Source organism: Papio anubis, unplaced genomic scaffold (genome assembly GCF_008728515.1).
Source record: "Papio anubis isolate 15944 unplaced genomic scaffold, Panubis1.0 scaffold8, whole genome shotgun sequence".
NCBI lineage: Eukaryota > Metazoa > Chordata > Mammalia > Primates > Cercopithecidae > Papio > Papio anubis.
Window position 1 is genome coordinate 1,266 of NW_022168221.1, and position 17,049 is coordinate 18,314.

The 17,049-nt window shown below is 43.3% G+C and overlaps 1 protein-coding gene across 5 annotated transcripts in view; it reads left to right on the plus strand.

Annotated features, from left to right (window-relative positions):
* Positions 1 to 360: 360 nt before the first annotated feature.
* Positions 361 to 17,049, plus strand: part of CUL2 (cullin 2) — an 87,301-nt gene continuing 70,612 nt past the window's right edge. Inside the window, exon 1 of one of the 5 annotated variants that reach the window (XM_021943169.2) lies at positions 361 to 567. Coding sequence is in view for 2 of the 5 variants with exons in the window: in XM_021943167.2 (XP_021798859.1) it covers positions 16,874 to 17,022 (149 nt within the window). In the remaining 3 variants the exon portion in view is untranslated. The other 4 variants (XM_021943170.2, XM_021943171.2, XM_021943167.2 and 1 more) reach the window with 4 other exon arrangements.

Genomic DNA, 17,049 nt, shown 5'->3' on the forward strand with positions numbered 1-17,049 from the left:
AACTAACTAGAAAAAGAGTTTGTCAGAGAGGAGAAGTAGTTTTACTAATATATTTTTGATCATTTGCAAAGCCCATGGAAGTGTGTGGCAAGACGATTGTGGTGTCTTAGGATATTCACAGAGGTCTGAAACAAGGAAAACATACTTCTGTTGAAAGCACCATTCCAACATATTGTTATTATCAGTCCCTGGACTAACGGGTAGTGAGTGGGTACTGTGTCCATCAGCTCAGCGAACCGCAATTGCCTCACTGACAGCAAGCCCAGCAAGGAATCACTTGGAATATTAATTTTCGTGGCCTTTCGCAATCACATGAAGCTTGGCTCCCTGCGCTTGCCGTAATGCGGCCTCTACCATTGCTTTCCGGCGGCGGGGGGGGATTTGGCAGCAGCGGAAGAAGGAGACTGGAGGGTGTGTTTTGGGGAAAGCCGGAGGCAGAGGAGGACGATTGTTTTACGAATCCCGTGATCGGCCCGTCCTTCTCCCCTTTCCCCCCTCCCTACCGCCCCTGTCCCGCCGGGCAGCGGTGGCGGCCTTGGACTTCGCTGTCTTTCCTCGCGGAGACAGGTGAGTGTCGGCGCGCGGGCTCCCCGGGCTTCGCTCCCCACCCCCCGCGTCTCCGGGGCCGGTGGCGGCGGCCGGCCGGGGAGGCGGCCTCGGCGCACAGTAATGGCAGCGCTGTGAACAGGGGAACGCGAGCTGACAGCCGCCGCCGCCGCCTCCGCCCACCTTCCTCGCCGGGGCTTCGTCTTTCACTCCTTCGGGCTGCCTCCCCCTCCCCTTGTCCCCTGCCCCTTGCCCTGCTTCTGCAGAAGGTAACCCCGCTGAGGGTCGGGGAGCCGGGCTGCAGGCGCCGGGAAACTTCCCTTCCCGGTTAATGGGTGGCGGGGCTGGGGCGGAGGAGAGGAGTTGGGGGCGACGAGGTGTGGGGAGAGGGATGAAACGGGGAGGCCCGGTAAGATGGTATCCCGTAAGTGACCTCGGCTCCCCAGAGCGCTGACCCCTAAGCCCTGCCACCCCCTGGACTGGATCCTGGGCCTCCCCAATCCGATCTTGGCCGCCTCTCCCGCGGCCCCATTTTCCTCCGAAGGAGGGAAGGTGAGAGTGCGTGTACTCTTCTAAATATTTACGTGCTCACACGAATACACAACTCTGTGTGTTTGTGTGTGTGGGGGGGGCATCTCATGCATCCTTACCACGAGTGTTTTCACTTTTGTTTCTGCAGACTGCAAAGATTGATAGCTTTGGGGAGGAGTATCCTACGTGCATGCTAGCTAGACCTCTTGTCTCAACACTTAGGGTCTGGTGAAATAAGATCCTCACAGGCTTTCTAGCACTTGCTTACCCTCTAGGGAGTCTGGACCATTCCCTGCCATTACGTGCAAGCAAATAAAACATCTGTGAATTGCAGACTGTTATTAATGTTAAGCCCACATCTTTGCCCCATGGATTAATATTAACAGTTGAAGGCCAGTACCCTGGGCGTTTAAATTTTGAAGATAAGATGCAAAATATTAACATTCGCTATAGATTGTGACTGTTCAACATAAACGTCTTTGAACTAGACCTGGCCCAAGCCTACCTTCGTAGTAAAGTATGGGAAATAATCACTTTGATCTGATTGACAACTGACTACATAATAATCGCTTAAAAACTTTCAAAACACTGTTGCCTACCCTTTAGAATCTTACATCCCTTTTCAAGACAAACACATGAACATAAATTAGCTATACTTTGCTTCTTTTGCCCATATACAGTATCTGGAAGATGCTTACAAAAGAGTCACGTGAGGTAACAGAAGTACACAGTTTTTTTGTTTTGAGATGGAGTTTTGCTCTTGTCACCCAGGCCGGAGTGCAGTGGTGCGATCTTGGCTCACTGCAACCTCCGCCTCCCGGGTTCAAGCAATTCTTCTGCCTTAGCCTTCCATGTAGCTGGAATTACTGGCATATGCTACCACGCCCGGCTAATTTTGTATTTTTAGTGGAGACGGGGGGGGGGGCGGGTCTCACCTTGTTGGCCAGGCTGGTCTCGAACTCCTGACCTCAGGTGGTCCCCCTGCTTAGGCCTCCCAAAGTGCTGGGATTACAGGCCTGAGCTATAGCACCCAGCCCACAGTGTTTTGAATTACTTGTTTTTTTCAGTTGCTGTTTATGAGTTGGGGGAACATTTCTACAATGTGTATGCACATAGCGTAGGAAAAATTCCTTTTCAATTGCCTTTTGAGTATTTGGATGTTCTCCTGCATCTGAAATACTCTCCATTCTCCATCCTTTCTGGTGGCTTTAAGTGTTCTATAATTGTGAAGATTATCCATGTCTTTTACCCTCAGCAGTTTGTCACTAGATTAAATGTTATGGACCTTCTTTAAAGTCGTTTTTGTGTTGTCTGTCAGTTGACAAATATTTATTAAGTACCTGGTTTATTTGTCAAGCAGTGCTGCAGGCATTAAAGATACAAGGGTAAACAAGACACATTACATTTCTTTTTTTTTTTTGAGATGGAGTCTTTCTGTCACCAGGCTGAAGTGCAGTGGCACGATCTCGGCTCACTGCAACCTCTACCTCCCAGGTTCAAGCAATTCTCCTGCCTCAGCCTCTTGAGTAGCGGGCACTACAGGTGCATGCCACCACGCCCGGCTAATTTTTGTATTTTTAGTAGAGATTGGGTTTCAACCTGTTGGCGAGGATGGTCTTGATCTCTTGAGCTCGTGATCCACCCTCCTCAGCCTCCCAGAGTGCTGGGATTACAGGCGTGAGCCACTGTGCCTGGCCGACCCATTAAATTTCTATCCTCGTGGAGTGTCAATTCTGGCTTGGGATGGAGAGACAGACGGTAAATAAGAAGTAATCTCAGAGAATAAGTGCTGTGTGGGAAATAAGGTAAGGAGTTGTGGTAGTAATTGGGGGATTACTTCAGATACTGTAACTGGAAAAGACCTTCCTGAGGTAAAGTTTGAAATTCTGAGGGAAAAGTTTTCCTGTTTTAGGGAGGAGCAAATGGAAAAACCCTGAGGTGCTATCAAACTTGGATCCAACAAACTGAAATTGGCTTAAGGTGGACCCTTATAGAGATTAAAGGTGGGTCCTAGCCAGGGGCTGGATCATGTTGGCTTTTGTTCTTATGATACATTAAAAGGCTTTTGGAACTCTTCTAAACTGGGAGTGATAAGGTCTGATTGAGAATCAGACTCAATTGGAGAAGAGGAGAGATGCAAGGAGACCAGTGATAAGAGCAGTGGCTGTGGAGGGTTAAGGTACAAGTGAAAGGTTTTGAGATTTATTTTGGAGTTGAAGATACTTATTGAAATTGTCATGTTTTAGATGAACATGCAGTGGGACAGGGGTCACTCCCGGATTTTTGGCTTCCGCTGGAGAATGATGATGCTGTGTACTGAGATGAAGAAGGGTGGGGGGAAGCAGGCTGTTGTATGGGATGGGGTTGGGTTGGACATGTTAAGTTGGATCTCATTGTTCAAGTGGAGGTGAGAAGTAGGTGATTGGAAATAAGTGTAGAACTTAGTGAGAGGTTGAGGAGTGATTCACTCATTCAACAAGGGCTTCTCAAGCACCAGCTTTAAACCAGATGTGTGGATATAGTAGTTTAAAAATCTCTGGCTTCATGGAACTTAACTTCTAGTGAAGAGAGAAAGATGGATATGGAGAGTCCTCAGCATTTATTTATTGGTATACTAATGTTTTTAACAAAAACTATATTCACATGACTCAGAATTTAAAATGTTAGTCTGGGCAACATGTTGAGACCACATGTCTACAAAAAATAATTTAAAAAAAATTTGCCAGGCATGGTGGCACATGCCTGTAGTACCCACTATTGGGAAACTGAGGCCAGATGCCCAGGTTGGAAGTGGCAGTGATCTATGATTGCACCATGGCACTCCAGCCTGAGTGACAGAGTGAGACCCTGTCTCTAAAACAAACAAACAGAAAACCAAAATATACAACTGTTAATAGGGAATAGAATGAAAATCTGTCTCCACTTCTTGTACCTTTGTCATCCAGCTTTCCTTGGAGCCAAACATTGTTAGCTGTTTCTTAGATATCCTTGGAAAAAATATTTGTGGACATATAAGCAAATATTGTCCCCACTTTGCAGAAATGGTAGTACACTTGCTTTGACATTTGTATTTTTTAGAGTGTTAAGTAGTACTTAAGTTACGAAATAGGATGAGAACACAGAGAATGTAGAAAGAAGAGGAGAAAACTGGAGTACTGCAGTGTATTCTGATTTGGTCCCTGCCCTTGTTAAGTTCATTTGTTTATTTATTTATTTATTTTGAGATGGAGTCTTGCTCTGTCACCTAGGCTGGAGTTTGAATTTTTAGTAGAGATGGGGCTTCACCATGTTGGCCAGGCTGGTCTCATTAAGTTTTTGACCTACAGGTGTGGAGTTGTTTAAAAAGCTGTTTCCGGCCAGGTATGGTGGCTCGGGCCTGTAATCCCAGCACTTTGGGGGGTTGAGGTGAGCCCAGCAGCTTGAGACCAACTTGGGCAACATGGCGAACCCTGTCCGTACAAAAAATATAGAAAGTAGCCAGGTGTGGTGGTGCATGCCTGTAGTCTGAGCTACTAGGGAGGTTGAGATGGGAAGATTACTTGAACCCAGGAGGTGGAGCTGCAGTGAGCCACTGTACTCCAGCCTGGGTGTCAGAGCAAAGAGGGACTCATTGTGTTACCCAGGCTGGTCTCAAACTCCTGGGCTCAAACAATTCTCCCACCTCAGCCTCCATAAGTGTTAGGATTACAGGTGTGATCCACTGTGCCCGGCCTTATTTCTTTTTTCTTTTTTTATTTGAGACGGAGTCGCTCAGGCTGGAGTGCAGGGGCTCAGTCTCAGCTCACTGCAGCCTCCGCCTCCCGAGTAGCGGGGACTACAGGCACCCTCCACCACTCCCAGCTAATTTTTGTATTTTTAGTAAAGACGAGGTTTTACCATGTTGGCCAGGCTGCTTGTTTCTTTATTTTTATCTTTTTGAACTTTCATTTTAGATTCAGGAGGTACACACGTCGGTTTGTTAGCTGGGTACATTGTGTGATGCTGAGATTTAGGATACAATGATCCCATCCCTCAGGTGCCGAACATAGTATCCAAACGATTTTCCACCCTTACGCCTTTCCTCCCTCACTGCAAAAAGCTGTTTCTTTTTGTGAGACTTTACAAAAGTTTGCACTGTTTCTTTTGTGTTCTACCTCATCTGCCTGTTCTTTGTGTATTCTGGAAAAATGTCTGGCTATGATTGAAAGCAATGTTTCATATGCACTATCAGTTCTGGGTTTTTTTTGAGATGGAGTCTCGCTCTGTCTCTGCCTCCCGGGTTCACACCATTCTCCTGCCTCAGCCTCCCGAGTAGCTGGTACTACAGGCACCCGTCACCATGCCCGGCTAATTTTTTGTGTTTTTAGTAGAGACGGAGTTTCACCACATTGGCCAGGATGGTCTCTATCTCCTGACCTCGTGATCTGCCCACCTCAGCCTCCCAAAGTGCTGGAATTACAGGCGTGAGCCACCGTGCCTGGCCCAATCAATTATTTTTATTTTTATTTATTTATTTATTTTTTTGAGACGGAGTCTCACTCTGTCACCCAGGCTGGAGTGTAGTGGCGCGATCTCAGCTCACTGCAAGCTCTGCCTTCCAGGTTCACGCCATTCTCCTGCCTCAGCCTCCCACGTAGCTGGAACTACAGGCACCCGCCACCATGCCTGGCTAATTTTTTGTATTTTTTTAGTAGAGACGGGGTTTCACCGTGTTAGCCAGGATGGTCTCAATTTCCTGACCTCGTGATCTGCCCGCCTCAGCCTCCCAGAGTGCTGGGATTACAGGTGTGAGCCACCACGCCCAGCCAGTTATTTTTTATTACTATTTTTTGAGACGGAGTCTCGCACTGTCGTCTGGGCTGGAGTGCAGTGGCGCAGTCTCAGCTTACTGCATTCTCCGCCTCCGAGGTTCAAGCGATTCTCCTGCCTCAGCTTCCTAAGTAACTGGGATTACAGGCTGCCCAGCTAATTTTTTTGTATTTTTAGTAGAGACGGGGTTTCACCATGTTGACCAGGCAGGTCTTGAACTCCTGACCTCATGATTCACTTGCCTCAGTTTACCAAAGTGCTGGGATTAACAAGTGTGAGCCACCACGCCCGTCCTACTATCAGTTATTTTTAAGTAAATTGATGACAGGATCGGCCCTAGAATCTTAATATTAGGAAGACTTATGACTGGCTCATGTTAAATCTTAGAAGAACAAGCAGTGATTTGGAATGTTGTGAGATTTATTACAAGTTATTGATCTATGAGATGTATGACTGAACCCTCTCTCAGTAATCAGTTAATCACAATATCTATTCAGAGTGATTTGGCTCTGTGCCTGGGTTTGAATCTTAACGGTAATGTATCTGTCATATTGCAGTTAGCATAATCTTTGGGTTACCTTTAAGAATGTATAGATTTCTATGTCAGTACTTTATATTTGGCTTTTCATTGGGAAAGGCTTATTGGAGACAATTCCTTTGATTCTTAAAAGTTTTGAGACAGTAGTATGTTAGGTTAAGATTGTCGTGTTGAATCTGTAGAAACTTTTGGGGTGTCTTGAACCCTGTTGATTTTTCTTTTGGAGGAGGAGAGGTGGGGTATTTTCTTTTGCTTTAAGGTGGGGTATTGTCTTGTTTGCTTATTTGAGACAGTTTCACTCTTGTCACCCAAGCTGTAGTGCAGTGGCCCGATCTCAGCTCAGTGCAGCCTCTGCCTCCTGGGTTCAAGTGGTTCTCCTGCCTCAGCCTCCCAAGTGGCTGGGACTACAGGTGTCTGCCCCCAAGCCTGACTAATTTTTGTATTTTTAGTAGAGATAGGGTTTTGCCATGTTGGCCAGGCTGGTCTTGAACTCCTGACCTCAAGAGATCCGCCCTCTTCGGCCTTCCAGAAGTGCTGGGATTACAGGCGTGAGCCACTACACCTGGCCTCTTTTATATAGTTTAACATTATAAATAATATTAGTTATATCTATTAATTCAGTGACTTAGTCTTTTTATATTGTAGGTTGCTTTTCAAAGAATGAAACATGGATTTACCATATGTAAATTTTAAAAATATCTTAGCCTTGTTTTAATTCAGTTGAAGGAGAGAAAGTACAGGTTATATTCCAGGCTGGTTTTGAACTTCTTGGCTCAAGGATTCCTCCTGCCTTGGTCTCCCAAAGTGTTGGGATTACAACAGGCATGAATCACTGTGACCCACCTATGTTTTATAATCTAATCCTATCAGTATTTTCTTGCTCTGATTTGTTCCAGTTTTGACCTTTAGTTTAGCCTGTGTCCTTTCGACATGCCCCCCACCGTCATTTTGTGGGGGGAAAGCACCTTCTGTTTTCTGGCATCATAGATGTTCTAGGTTCAACTTGTATTTTTTCCTGCTTCAGCCTTGGAATCAATCACTTTTCCAAGGAGGAGCTCTGGTTCCTTTTATTGGAGAATAATATTTAGAAACCAAGATCTAAGTTCTATGTGTGCTCATTGCCACCGTGGTGTCATTGCTCCTAGGCCCTTCTCAGTGAACAGAGCTAGAAATATATGTATATTCATCCATGCATACACAAACATCTATGTGTATATCCTTTTATCTGCATGTATATGTGTGTTTGTGTATTCAAAACCATGAGTTTGTAAATGATGCCTTTGACTACAATTCATTACCACAGGATTAATGCTTGCCTTGCCCCTTTATTTATAACTGCTGTTCTCTGACGATGGGAAATAGAAGATAACTTTCTTTTTTCTTTTTCTTTATTTTTGAGATGGAGTCCAGCACAGGCTGGAGTGCAGTGGCTGGATCTTGGCTCACTGCAACCTTTGTCTCCTGGGTTCAAGCAATTCTCCTGCCTCCACGTCTGGCTAATTTTTGTATTTTTAGTAGATACGGGGTTTCACCATGTTGGCCAGGCTGGTCTCGAACTCCTGACCTCAAGTGATCTGCCCGCCTTGGCCTCCCAAACTGCTGGGATTACAAGCATGAGGCACTGCTCTCAGCCAAAGATACCTTTCTAATAGTCATAGTAATTATGTAAGTAGTGTATGGTTACCAAAATAATGAATAATATGACATCAAGAGAAAGATCCCCAAGTAGTCCTGAGCCTTCAGAAAAATTTTATCTCAAAATATTTCTCTTTTATTTGATAATAGTCTGAACCAAAAATAATATTTTGTCATCATAGTTTCAAGTATTGTTTTGATTAGAATGCATCCATTTAAAAATTTTTAGAGAGCATTTTGCAGTGAGATTCAGATACTTCTCTGATATCAGAACTTTGTACCTGTGATCTAGTTTTTAAGCACTTAAAACGTGCATAACATAAAATTTACCAATTTAACCGTCATTAAGTGTATAGTTTAGTGGTGTTAATTGCATTTACAGTGTCATTGTGACCCTCACCACCATTTCCAAAACCACCATTTCCAAAACTTTTTCGTTACTAGACAGAAACTGTGCAACCATTAAGCAGTAGCTCCCCATTTCCCTTTCCCCCAGCATCTGATAACGTCTCATCTTCTTTCTGTCTTTATGAATTTGCCCACATATATACTTTTGTTTAAGTAGGACCATAAGATATTTTTCACTTTGTGTCTGGTGTATTTGACTTAGCATAATGTCTTCAAGGTTAATCCTTGTTGTAGCATGTATCTGAACTTTTTATTTTGAGAGACAAGGTCTGGCTTTGTTGCCCAGGCTGGAGTGCAGTGGTGTGATCATAACTCACTGCAGGCAAGTTTTTTTTTTTTTTTTTTTTTTTTTTCAGTCAAGATGATGTCTTGCTGTGTTCCCAGGCAGGTCTTGAACTCTGGAGCTCAAGTGATCCTCCCATGCTGGCCTCCCAAAATGCTGAGGTTACAATCTTGAGCCGCCTCACTGGCTCTCTTTGGGATTATAAACAGGAGGTGTCAAGAAGGTTGCTAGAGGGATAATTGATATGCATCTGCCATAACTGTATCCCCTGTTTAATTATTCTTCCATGCCTGTGTCTTCTATAGCAGTGTCAGGACATAGGTTTTAATGTATTACATAGAAGCCAGCAAATACAGTAGATTGTAGTGGTGCGGTCACATCTTGGGCTCAAACGATCCTCCCATCCCAACCCCCCTTGTAGCTGGGACTACAGGTGCATGCCACCACACCTGTCTAATCTGTTTGTAATTTGCAGAGGCGGGGTTCACCATGTTGCTCAGGTTGGCTGCGAACTCCTGGGCTCAAGCAATCTGCCTGTCTTGTCCTCGCAAAGTGCTGGGATTATAGGTATGGGCCACTGCACACAGCCAAAAAATGTTTTCTCAGTGTTTCGATAATTTGTGTAAAGGCTGGTTGGTTCTAGCTTTGTCTAGTATTCATACAAAATGGGCTTGCTTGTCATGAGGGACTCAGAAATTCAAATTCTCTAACTTACCTGAGATCGGGGATACATATATGAGAATAGTTTTTAAAAAAATGTCGGTTGGTTTCTTAAATTCATTGACTAGATTATTGAACAAAAAATGAGAAAGCAGGTGAAAATGGCATTAAACTTCAAGCTGATAAGAGCGATGTGAAAACTTAAAGTACAGACTGTGCAGGCTTATATGGGAGTCTAAAGTTCATTGCGGAGAGGGGTCTTTTATTCTGGTGCAGTGGGTTTATTTTTGGAAGCAGGTAGCTGCTTTTTTGAGACAAGATCTTGAACTTTTGGCCCAGGCTAGAGTGCGGTGGTGCCATTGTAGCTTACTGTAACCTTGAACTCTCCCTGTGCTCAATCAAGCCAAGCTCCCACCTTAGCCTCCTGAGTAGCTGAGACTCCCTGCGGGCATGTGTAACCAGAGGGCCCAACTACTGTAATTTTATTTTTTGTAAAGACCAGGTCTCTCAGACCTCTCACCAGGTCTGTTCACTCTTTTTCCCAACTCATTTCTTTTTTCAAAAAACATACTACTGGGCGGGCGTAGTGGCTCACACCTGTAATCCCAGCACTCTGGGAGGCCGAGGCGGGCGGATCACGAGGTTAGGAGTTTGAGACCAGCCTGATCAACATGGTGAAACCCCATCTCTACTAAAAAAATACAAAAATTAGCTGGGCGTGGTGGCACACACCTGTAATCCCAGGTACTTAGGAGGATGAGGCGGGAGAATGGCGTGAACCCGGGAGGCGGAGATTGCAGTGAGCCGAGATTGTGCCGCGGCACTCCAGCATGGGCAACAGAGCGAGACTCTGTCTCAAAAAAAAAAAAAAAAAAAAAAAAAAAAACAAAAAACGTACTACTGGAAATTCTATGCTGGGTGCAGTGGCACATGCCTATAATCCTAGCACTTTGAGAGGCTGAGGCTGGTGGAAGCTTGGAAGCTTGAGCTCAGGAGTTCAAGACCAGCCTGGGCAGCATAGTGAAACCCCATCTCTACAAATACAAAAAGGTAGCTCAGTGCAGTGGGTGTGCCTGTAGTCCCAGTTGCTCAGGAGGCTGAGGCGGGAGGATCACTTGAGCCCAGGAGGTCAAGGCTGCAGTGAGCCAGGATCATACCACTGCACTGGGCGACAGAACAAGACCCTGTCTCAAAAATAAATAAATAAACAAATAAATAAAAGTAGGAATTCTAAAGCAGGAGAGTCATGATGGAAATGATGTTTGTGGAGTACTTAGAGCTCTGTGGGTCAAACCTTACTGCAACAAAAAACATTGCACCCTTAACCTCCAAGTAAGAAAGGGAATTCTTTCTTACATCCAATGGCTTGCTCATTTGATACAGCAAGATAAAAATGTTTAGATGCATTCTTGGAGCTTTTTTTTTTTTTTTTTTTCTGAGATGGAGTCTCGCTCTATCACCCAGGCTGGAGTGCAGTGGCCGGATCTCAGCTCACTGCAATCTCCGCCTCCCGGGTTTACGCCATTCTCCTGCCTCAGCCTCCTGAGTAGCTGGGACTACAGGCGCCCGCCAACTCTCCTGGCTAGTTTTTTGTATTTTTTAGTAGAGACGGGGTTTCACCGTGTTAGCCAGGATGGTCTTGATCTCCTGACCTCGTGATCCGCCCGTCTCGGCCTCCCAAAGTGCTGGGATTACAGGCTTGAGCCACCGCGCCCGGCCTCTTGGAGCTTATTTTAATATTAAATGATGGCAACATATTTGGTCAGTGTGCACCACTGGGAGCTTTGGGTCCACCTATGGAAATGGAAAATAATGCCAAGTTAATATGGTATTCCACCTGCCTGCCTCCCTTATTCGCAGTTTTGTTTTCTGCATTTTAGTTACCCATGGTCAGTGGGGTCTGAAAATATTACATGGAAAATTTCAGAAATAACTCATAATTAAATTCTGTACTGTCCTCAGTAGTGTGATGAAATCTTGCACTGTCCTGCAAAGACATGAATCATCCCTTTGTCCAGCATCTCTACGCTGTCGATGCCTCCTGCCATTATTCACTTAGTAGCTGTCTTGATTATCAGATAGACTGTTGCAGTTTTGCAGTACTTGTGTTCAAGTCACCCTGATTTACTTAATAAGGGCCCCCAAAGTACAGGAGTAGTGATTCTACCAATATGGATACACCAGAGAGGCTTCTGCCATAGAGTGCTTCCTTTATGTGAAAAGTTGAAAGTTCTCAATAAGGAAAGAAAAAAATAATAGGCTGAGGTTGCTAAGCCCTAAACAGGCTTAATAATAGGCTGAGGTTGCTAAGCTTACTAAACAGGTCTAGTAAGAATTTTTTTCTTTCTTCACAATTATGAAGGAAAAGAAATTGTGAAGAAAGACATTCTTACTAGTTTTGCTGTCAAACCTCAAACTGTAAAAGTGATAGTTACATTGTGTAATAAGTGCTTAGTTAATTTGGAAAAGGCATCACACTGGTGGGTGGAAGACATGAGCAGAGACAAGTTCCACTTGATGGCAACATACTGCGCCAGAAAGCATTGAGCCTATTTGAAGACTCAGCAAGGGATCCCCGGAAACGAATGACACCAAGCCATGTAGTCTAAGTCAGGGACGGTAACACATATTCAGGAATACAGAAGGTTAGTAGTAAGTAGCCTGATGCTGACCTTCTGATGCCTGTGTCACTCACCTTACTTCATCTCATTACATAGGCATTGTATTTTCTCACACCTTCACAAGAAGGGCAAGTACAGCACAGTGAGATATTCTGAGAGACCATACTCATGTAACTTGTTATAGCATATTGTTATAATTGTTGTATCTTATTGCTAGTTATTGTTAATCTCTTACTGTGCTTGATTTATATATTAAACTTCATCATAGGTATGTATGTATATGGAAAAACATAGTTTCAGGCATCCCTGGAGATCTTGAAATTTATCCCCTTGGATAAGGCAGGGGACTACTGTAAGGCTCTTTATTGGATCTTAAGTATTTTCTCATTTTGGGCATTTAGAAGGAAATCTGCTCTAAGCCTATTGAGTGGCATTTAAATTGTGGTGTCTTAACTATCTGAAGTCAGTTTAGAGCACTCTATTACATCTTACTGGTAATTTTTGGATGCCAGATTTTTATTGCTGCTGATGATCAATACTGAAATAAATCATCATTCAGGAGTTTTATTCACTATAAAGAGAATCAAAATAGTAAGAGGTTAGCCATTTACATTATTGATAATTATACTTTTAGAAGGTAAGTAAAATACGAAACACCAAAATCAATCTTTTGAGAGACTGTAACTTTTACCTGCTGAAGTTATCTAAATTGTTTATTTTTGCTCCAGCAAGTGAGTTCACAGGAACAAATCTCTTTATATGAAAAAAGTCGGGCTGGGTGCAGTGGCTCACGCCTGTAATCCCAACACTTTGGGAGGCTGAGGCAGGGGGATCACCTGAGGTTGGGAGTTTGAGAGCAGCCTGACCAACATGGAGAAACCCCGTCTCTAGAAAAAAAAAATACAAAATTTCCCCGGTGTGGTGGCGCATGCCTGTAATCCCAGCTACTCGGGAGGCTGAGGCAGGAGAATTGCTTGAACCTGGGAGGTGGAGGTTGCAGTGAGCCGAGATTGTGCCACTGCACTCCAGCAGCCTGGGCAACAAGACTGAAATTCCATCTCAAAAAAAAAAAAAAAAATTCGTCTGATCTTAAAAAAAAAAAATATATATATATATTTCTGCTATTAGTAATTTAAATTTTTGGGAGGTGGACATTTTGTCAGGCTATGTTAACACATCATATTTAGGGACAGTACTATGTGTTTTGTGAGCTCTCTTACAACTTTGGAAACCTAAAACTCACAGGAAAGTTAAGATTCTCAGAAGGGAAGAAGGTTAGTAACACCCTTCAGTTAGTAAGAAATGATGTGCTTTCTCCCCTAAATTTATGAAAATATTAATGATGTTTATGAGGAGTAGGATTTTTAAATTCCTTTATTATGGAAAATTGTAAACACATACAAACAAAAGAATACTGTAATAAATCCCCATGTCCCTGTTATTCATCCTTAACAGTTATCAACTCATGAGCAAGCTGTTTAATTGTGAAGCAGATTTCAGACAGCATGTCATTACATCTGTAAATGTATATTTTTAATACTATTTTTATTTCTTTTCCTTTCTTTTCTTTTTGAGACGGAGTGTCACTCTTGTTGCCCAGGTTGGAGTGCAGTGGCGCGATCTTGGCTCACCACAACCTCCACCTCCCAGGTTCAAGCGATTCTTCTGCCTCATCCTCCTGAGTAGCTGGGATTAGAGGCATGCGCCACCACACCCGGCTAATTTTGTGTTTTTAATAGAGACAGGGTTTCTCCATGTTGGTCAGGCTGGTCTCGAACTGCTGACCTTAGGTAATGCGCCCGCCTTGGCCTCCCAAAGTGCTGGGATTACAGGTGTCAGCCACCACATCTGGCCTGGTTTTTATTTCTTTTTACTTTATTATTATTATTATTTTTTGAGACGGGATCTTGCTCTGTTGCCCAAGATGGAGTGCAGTGGCATGATCTCGGCTCTCTACAACCTCCACCTCTCAGGTTCAAGCGATTCTCCTCCTCAACCTCCTAAGTAGCTGGGATTATAGGCAGCCACTGCCACACCCGGCTAATTTTGTTTTTGTTTTTGTTTTTGAGACGGAGTCTTGCTCTGTTGCCCGAACTGGAGTACAGTGGCACGATCTCAGCTCACTGCAAGCTCTGTCTCCTGGGTTTCTGCCATTCTCCTGCCTCAGCCTCTGGAGTAGCCGCCCACAACCACACCGGGCTAATTTTTTTGTAGTTTTAGTAGAGACGGGGTTTCACCATGTCGGCCAGCGGGTCTCGAACTCCTAACCTCAAGTGATCCATCCACCTTGGCCTCCTGAAGTGTTGGGCTTACAGGCGTGAGCCACTGCATCTGGCCCCAAATATACTCTTAAGAGAAAAAGGCAGATATATAACAATCTGAATAGTATACCATTTATGTAAAACAGATGAAAAAAAGATCATGTTTGTGTTATGTAAAAGGGAATAACAAATCACATATATGTGTAAAATACGCCCAGGAACATATAACATTTATTGCCTCTGGCGATGGGAGGTGGCAGCCAGGGCGTACACGGGAGTGGTGGGAGAGAGACTGAGATTTCAGAATTTTATGCTAAACGACCATGGGGATGTATTGATACTTATTTCCACCTCATCCCCATTAAATTGCTCTAAAATTTTTGGTAAGATTTTTATAATTCATTTTTAAATGTATAGCAGCTTTATTGAGATATACATCACATACCATTCAATTTACCTATTTGAAATATATAATTTAGTGGTTTTTAGTATATTCCCAGAGTTTTGCAACTGTCATCACAATCAACTTTAGAGCATTTTCATCACCCCGTTGGCAGTCATTTCCCATTTTCCCCCCAAGTTCCCTAGGCAACCACTCGTCTACTTTCTGTCTCTATAGATTTGCCTATTCTTGATACTCCATATAAATAGAATCATACATTATGTGGCTATTTTGTGGCCCTCTTCATTCACTTAGTAGAATGTTTTTGAGAGTCATCCATGTGATAGTGTGTATCAGTACTTCATTTCCTTGTATTGCCAAATAACAATTTATTGTATGGATATATTGCATTTTATTTAACCATTTATCAATTGATAGACACTTGAGCTATTTCAAGGTCCTTTATGAGTAATACTGCAGTGAACATTTGTGTACCAGTTTTTATGTGAATATGTTGTATTTCTCTTGGGAGTTTTATTTCTCTTTATACTTTCGGAGTGGAATTGCTGGGTCATATGGTAACTGTGTTTTATAATTCACTTTTGTAATTATTACTGATAATCATGCATATTTAGAAATTATGCTGTGAGGAAATCAAATCTACAGGTGTTTTAAAATGTAACAAAAATGTTGCAAATATATTAACGTTGACGTATGTTTTCTGGAAACAAGTAGTTAAATAGAAATTTTTATTTTGCAATTTTTTAAAATGTGGAGCGTGTGTGTGTGTGTGTGTGTGTGTGTGTTTTAGGGCCCATAAGTGGCCCTAGCCACTGTACCTGTGTGCCTAAAACCCCATTGTTGGAAGAGTGGAACTCACAAGAAAGCTAAAGGGGACTGTGGTGATTTCAGGAGATTTGGATTTTTGCAGTTACTTGATGGGACACAATCTGAGTGCTCATGGGAATCTTATTAAGGCACAGGAATGAAGAACAAGACTGATTTATGAGTTGTTTGACAGCTTGGGAGGTAGAAGTAGTGTGACTGTGGTCCTCTTTCTTCTTTGCTGTGTCTCTTTCACATCCTTATGTAAACTTTCCCTAAATGTTATTACTAAGCAATTTCAAGGAAACAAAGAAACTTAATTTTCCTAGTTATGTGAGCTTTCTGCTGGGGAAGCAGAGAATCTGATAGACTGTCTCAGCATACTTCCTGCTATTGGTTTGTCAGTTTTTGGTGTATTTCAGGAGGCTGGTGCTTCTTGCACCTTGGCTTCCAGATTTTCTGTCCATCCAAGCATGTATTGTAACTGTGTATTTTCCTATAGTACCAGAAATCTATCAGTCTCAACAGAGAAGTCAGTGTCAGTCTGATTCCATAAAGCAAAAAAAGTCTCTGCAACTGTTAAACTAATTTACAAGCAGTATGTATAAAATGATTCCATTTTATAAGAGGAGAAAGTGAACGTGAGGGCAGCATTGCCAGCTTTTTAGTATGCAGTTACAGAATTGTCCCCACTCTCAGAAACACTCAGGTAATTTCAGTTCAGAGTGATGAAGTGCTCTGATAGAGGAAAGTATGGAGTTCTCAGATAATACCTATGCTAGGACACCTTACCTAGCTTAAATGGTCCAAGAAAGTTTCTTAAAAGCAGATGTAGGCCAGGCACAATGGCTCACACCTATAATCCCAACACTTTGGGAGGTCAAGGCGGGCGGATCACTTGAGTCTCAGGAGTTCAAGACCAGCCTGGCCAACATGGTGAAACCCTGTCTCTATTAAAAATGCAAAAATTAGGGTGTGATGGCTCACACCTGTAATCCCAGGTCCTTGAGAGGCTGAGGCAGGAGAATCACTTGAACGCGGGAGGCGGAGGTTGCAGTGCACTCCAGCCTTGGTGACAGTGGAAGACTCTGTCTCAGGAACAAAAACAACAAAAAGCTAATGGACCAAGTCCCAAGACTGTCAGTGGGAGTTAGGTGGAATGGGTGGAGGGGGCAGCTAAGGAAAAGAAGAGCACTTCAGGTAGAGAAAATAGGAAGGGTAAAGGCAAGTGTATGAATCAGGCTGATGTGTTCAGTGACCTCTAAGCAGAGAGAAGTTCCTGGATTATGATGTCACGGTAGGGAGTACCAGGAGGAGAGGAAGCTTGGGTGCCGTGTTGCAGTTGAGCCTAAACTGAATACTGTCTATAGAAGGAAACAACAAACTTCATACTTTATGTACAAAGTAACATGGCCAACTTTTTGGCTTAGGTGGGTTATTTTTGTGTCTTTGATAAGGGCAAGGTCTGAGATTCTGATCTTTAAGTCAAGAACTTTGTTTTTGTCCATTGTATCCTCAGAGCTTGGAATGGTGCCTGGCAAGGAGTAAGTATTCACCAAGTATGTTAGTGA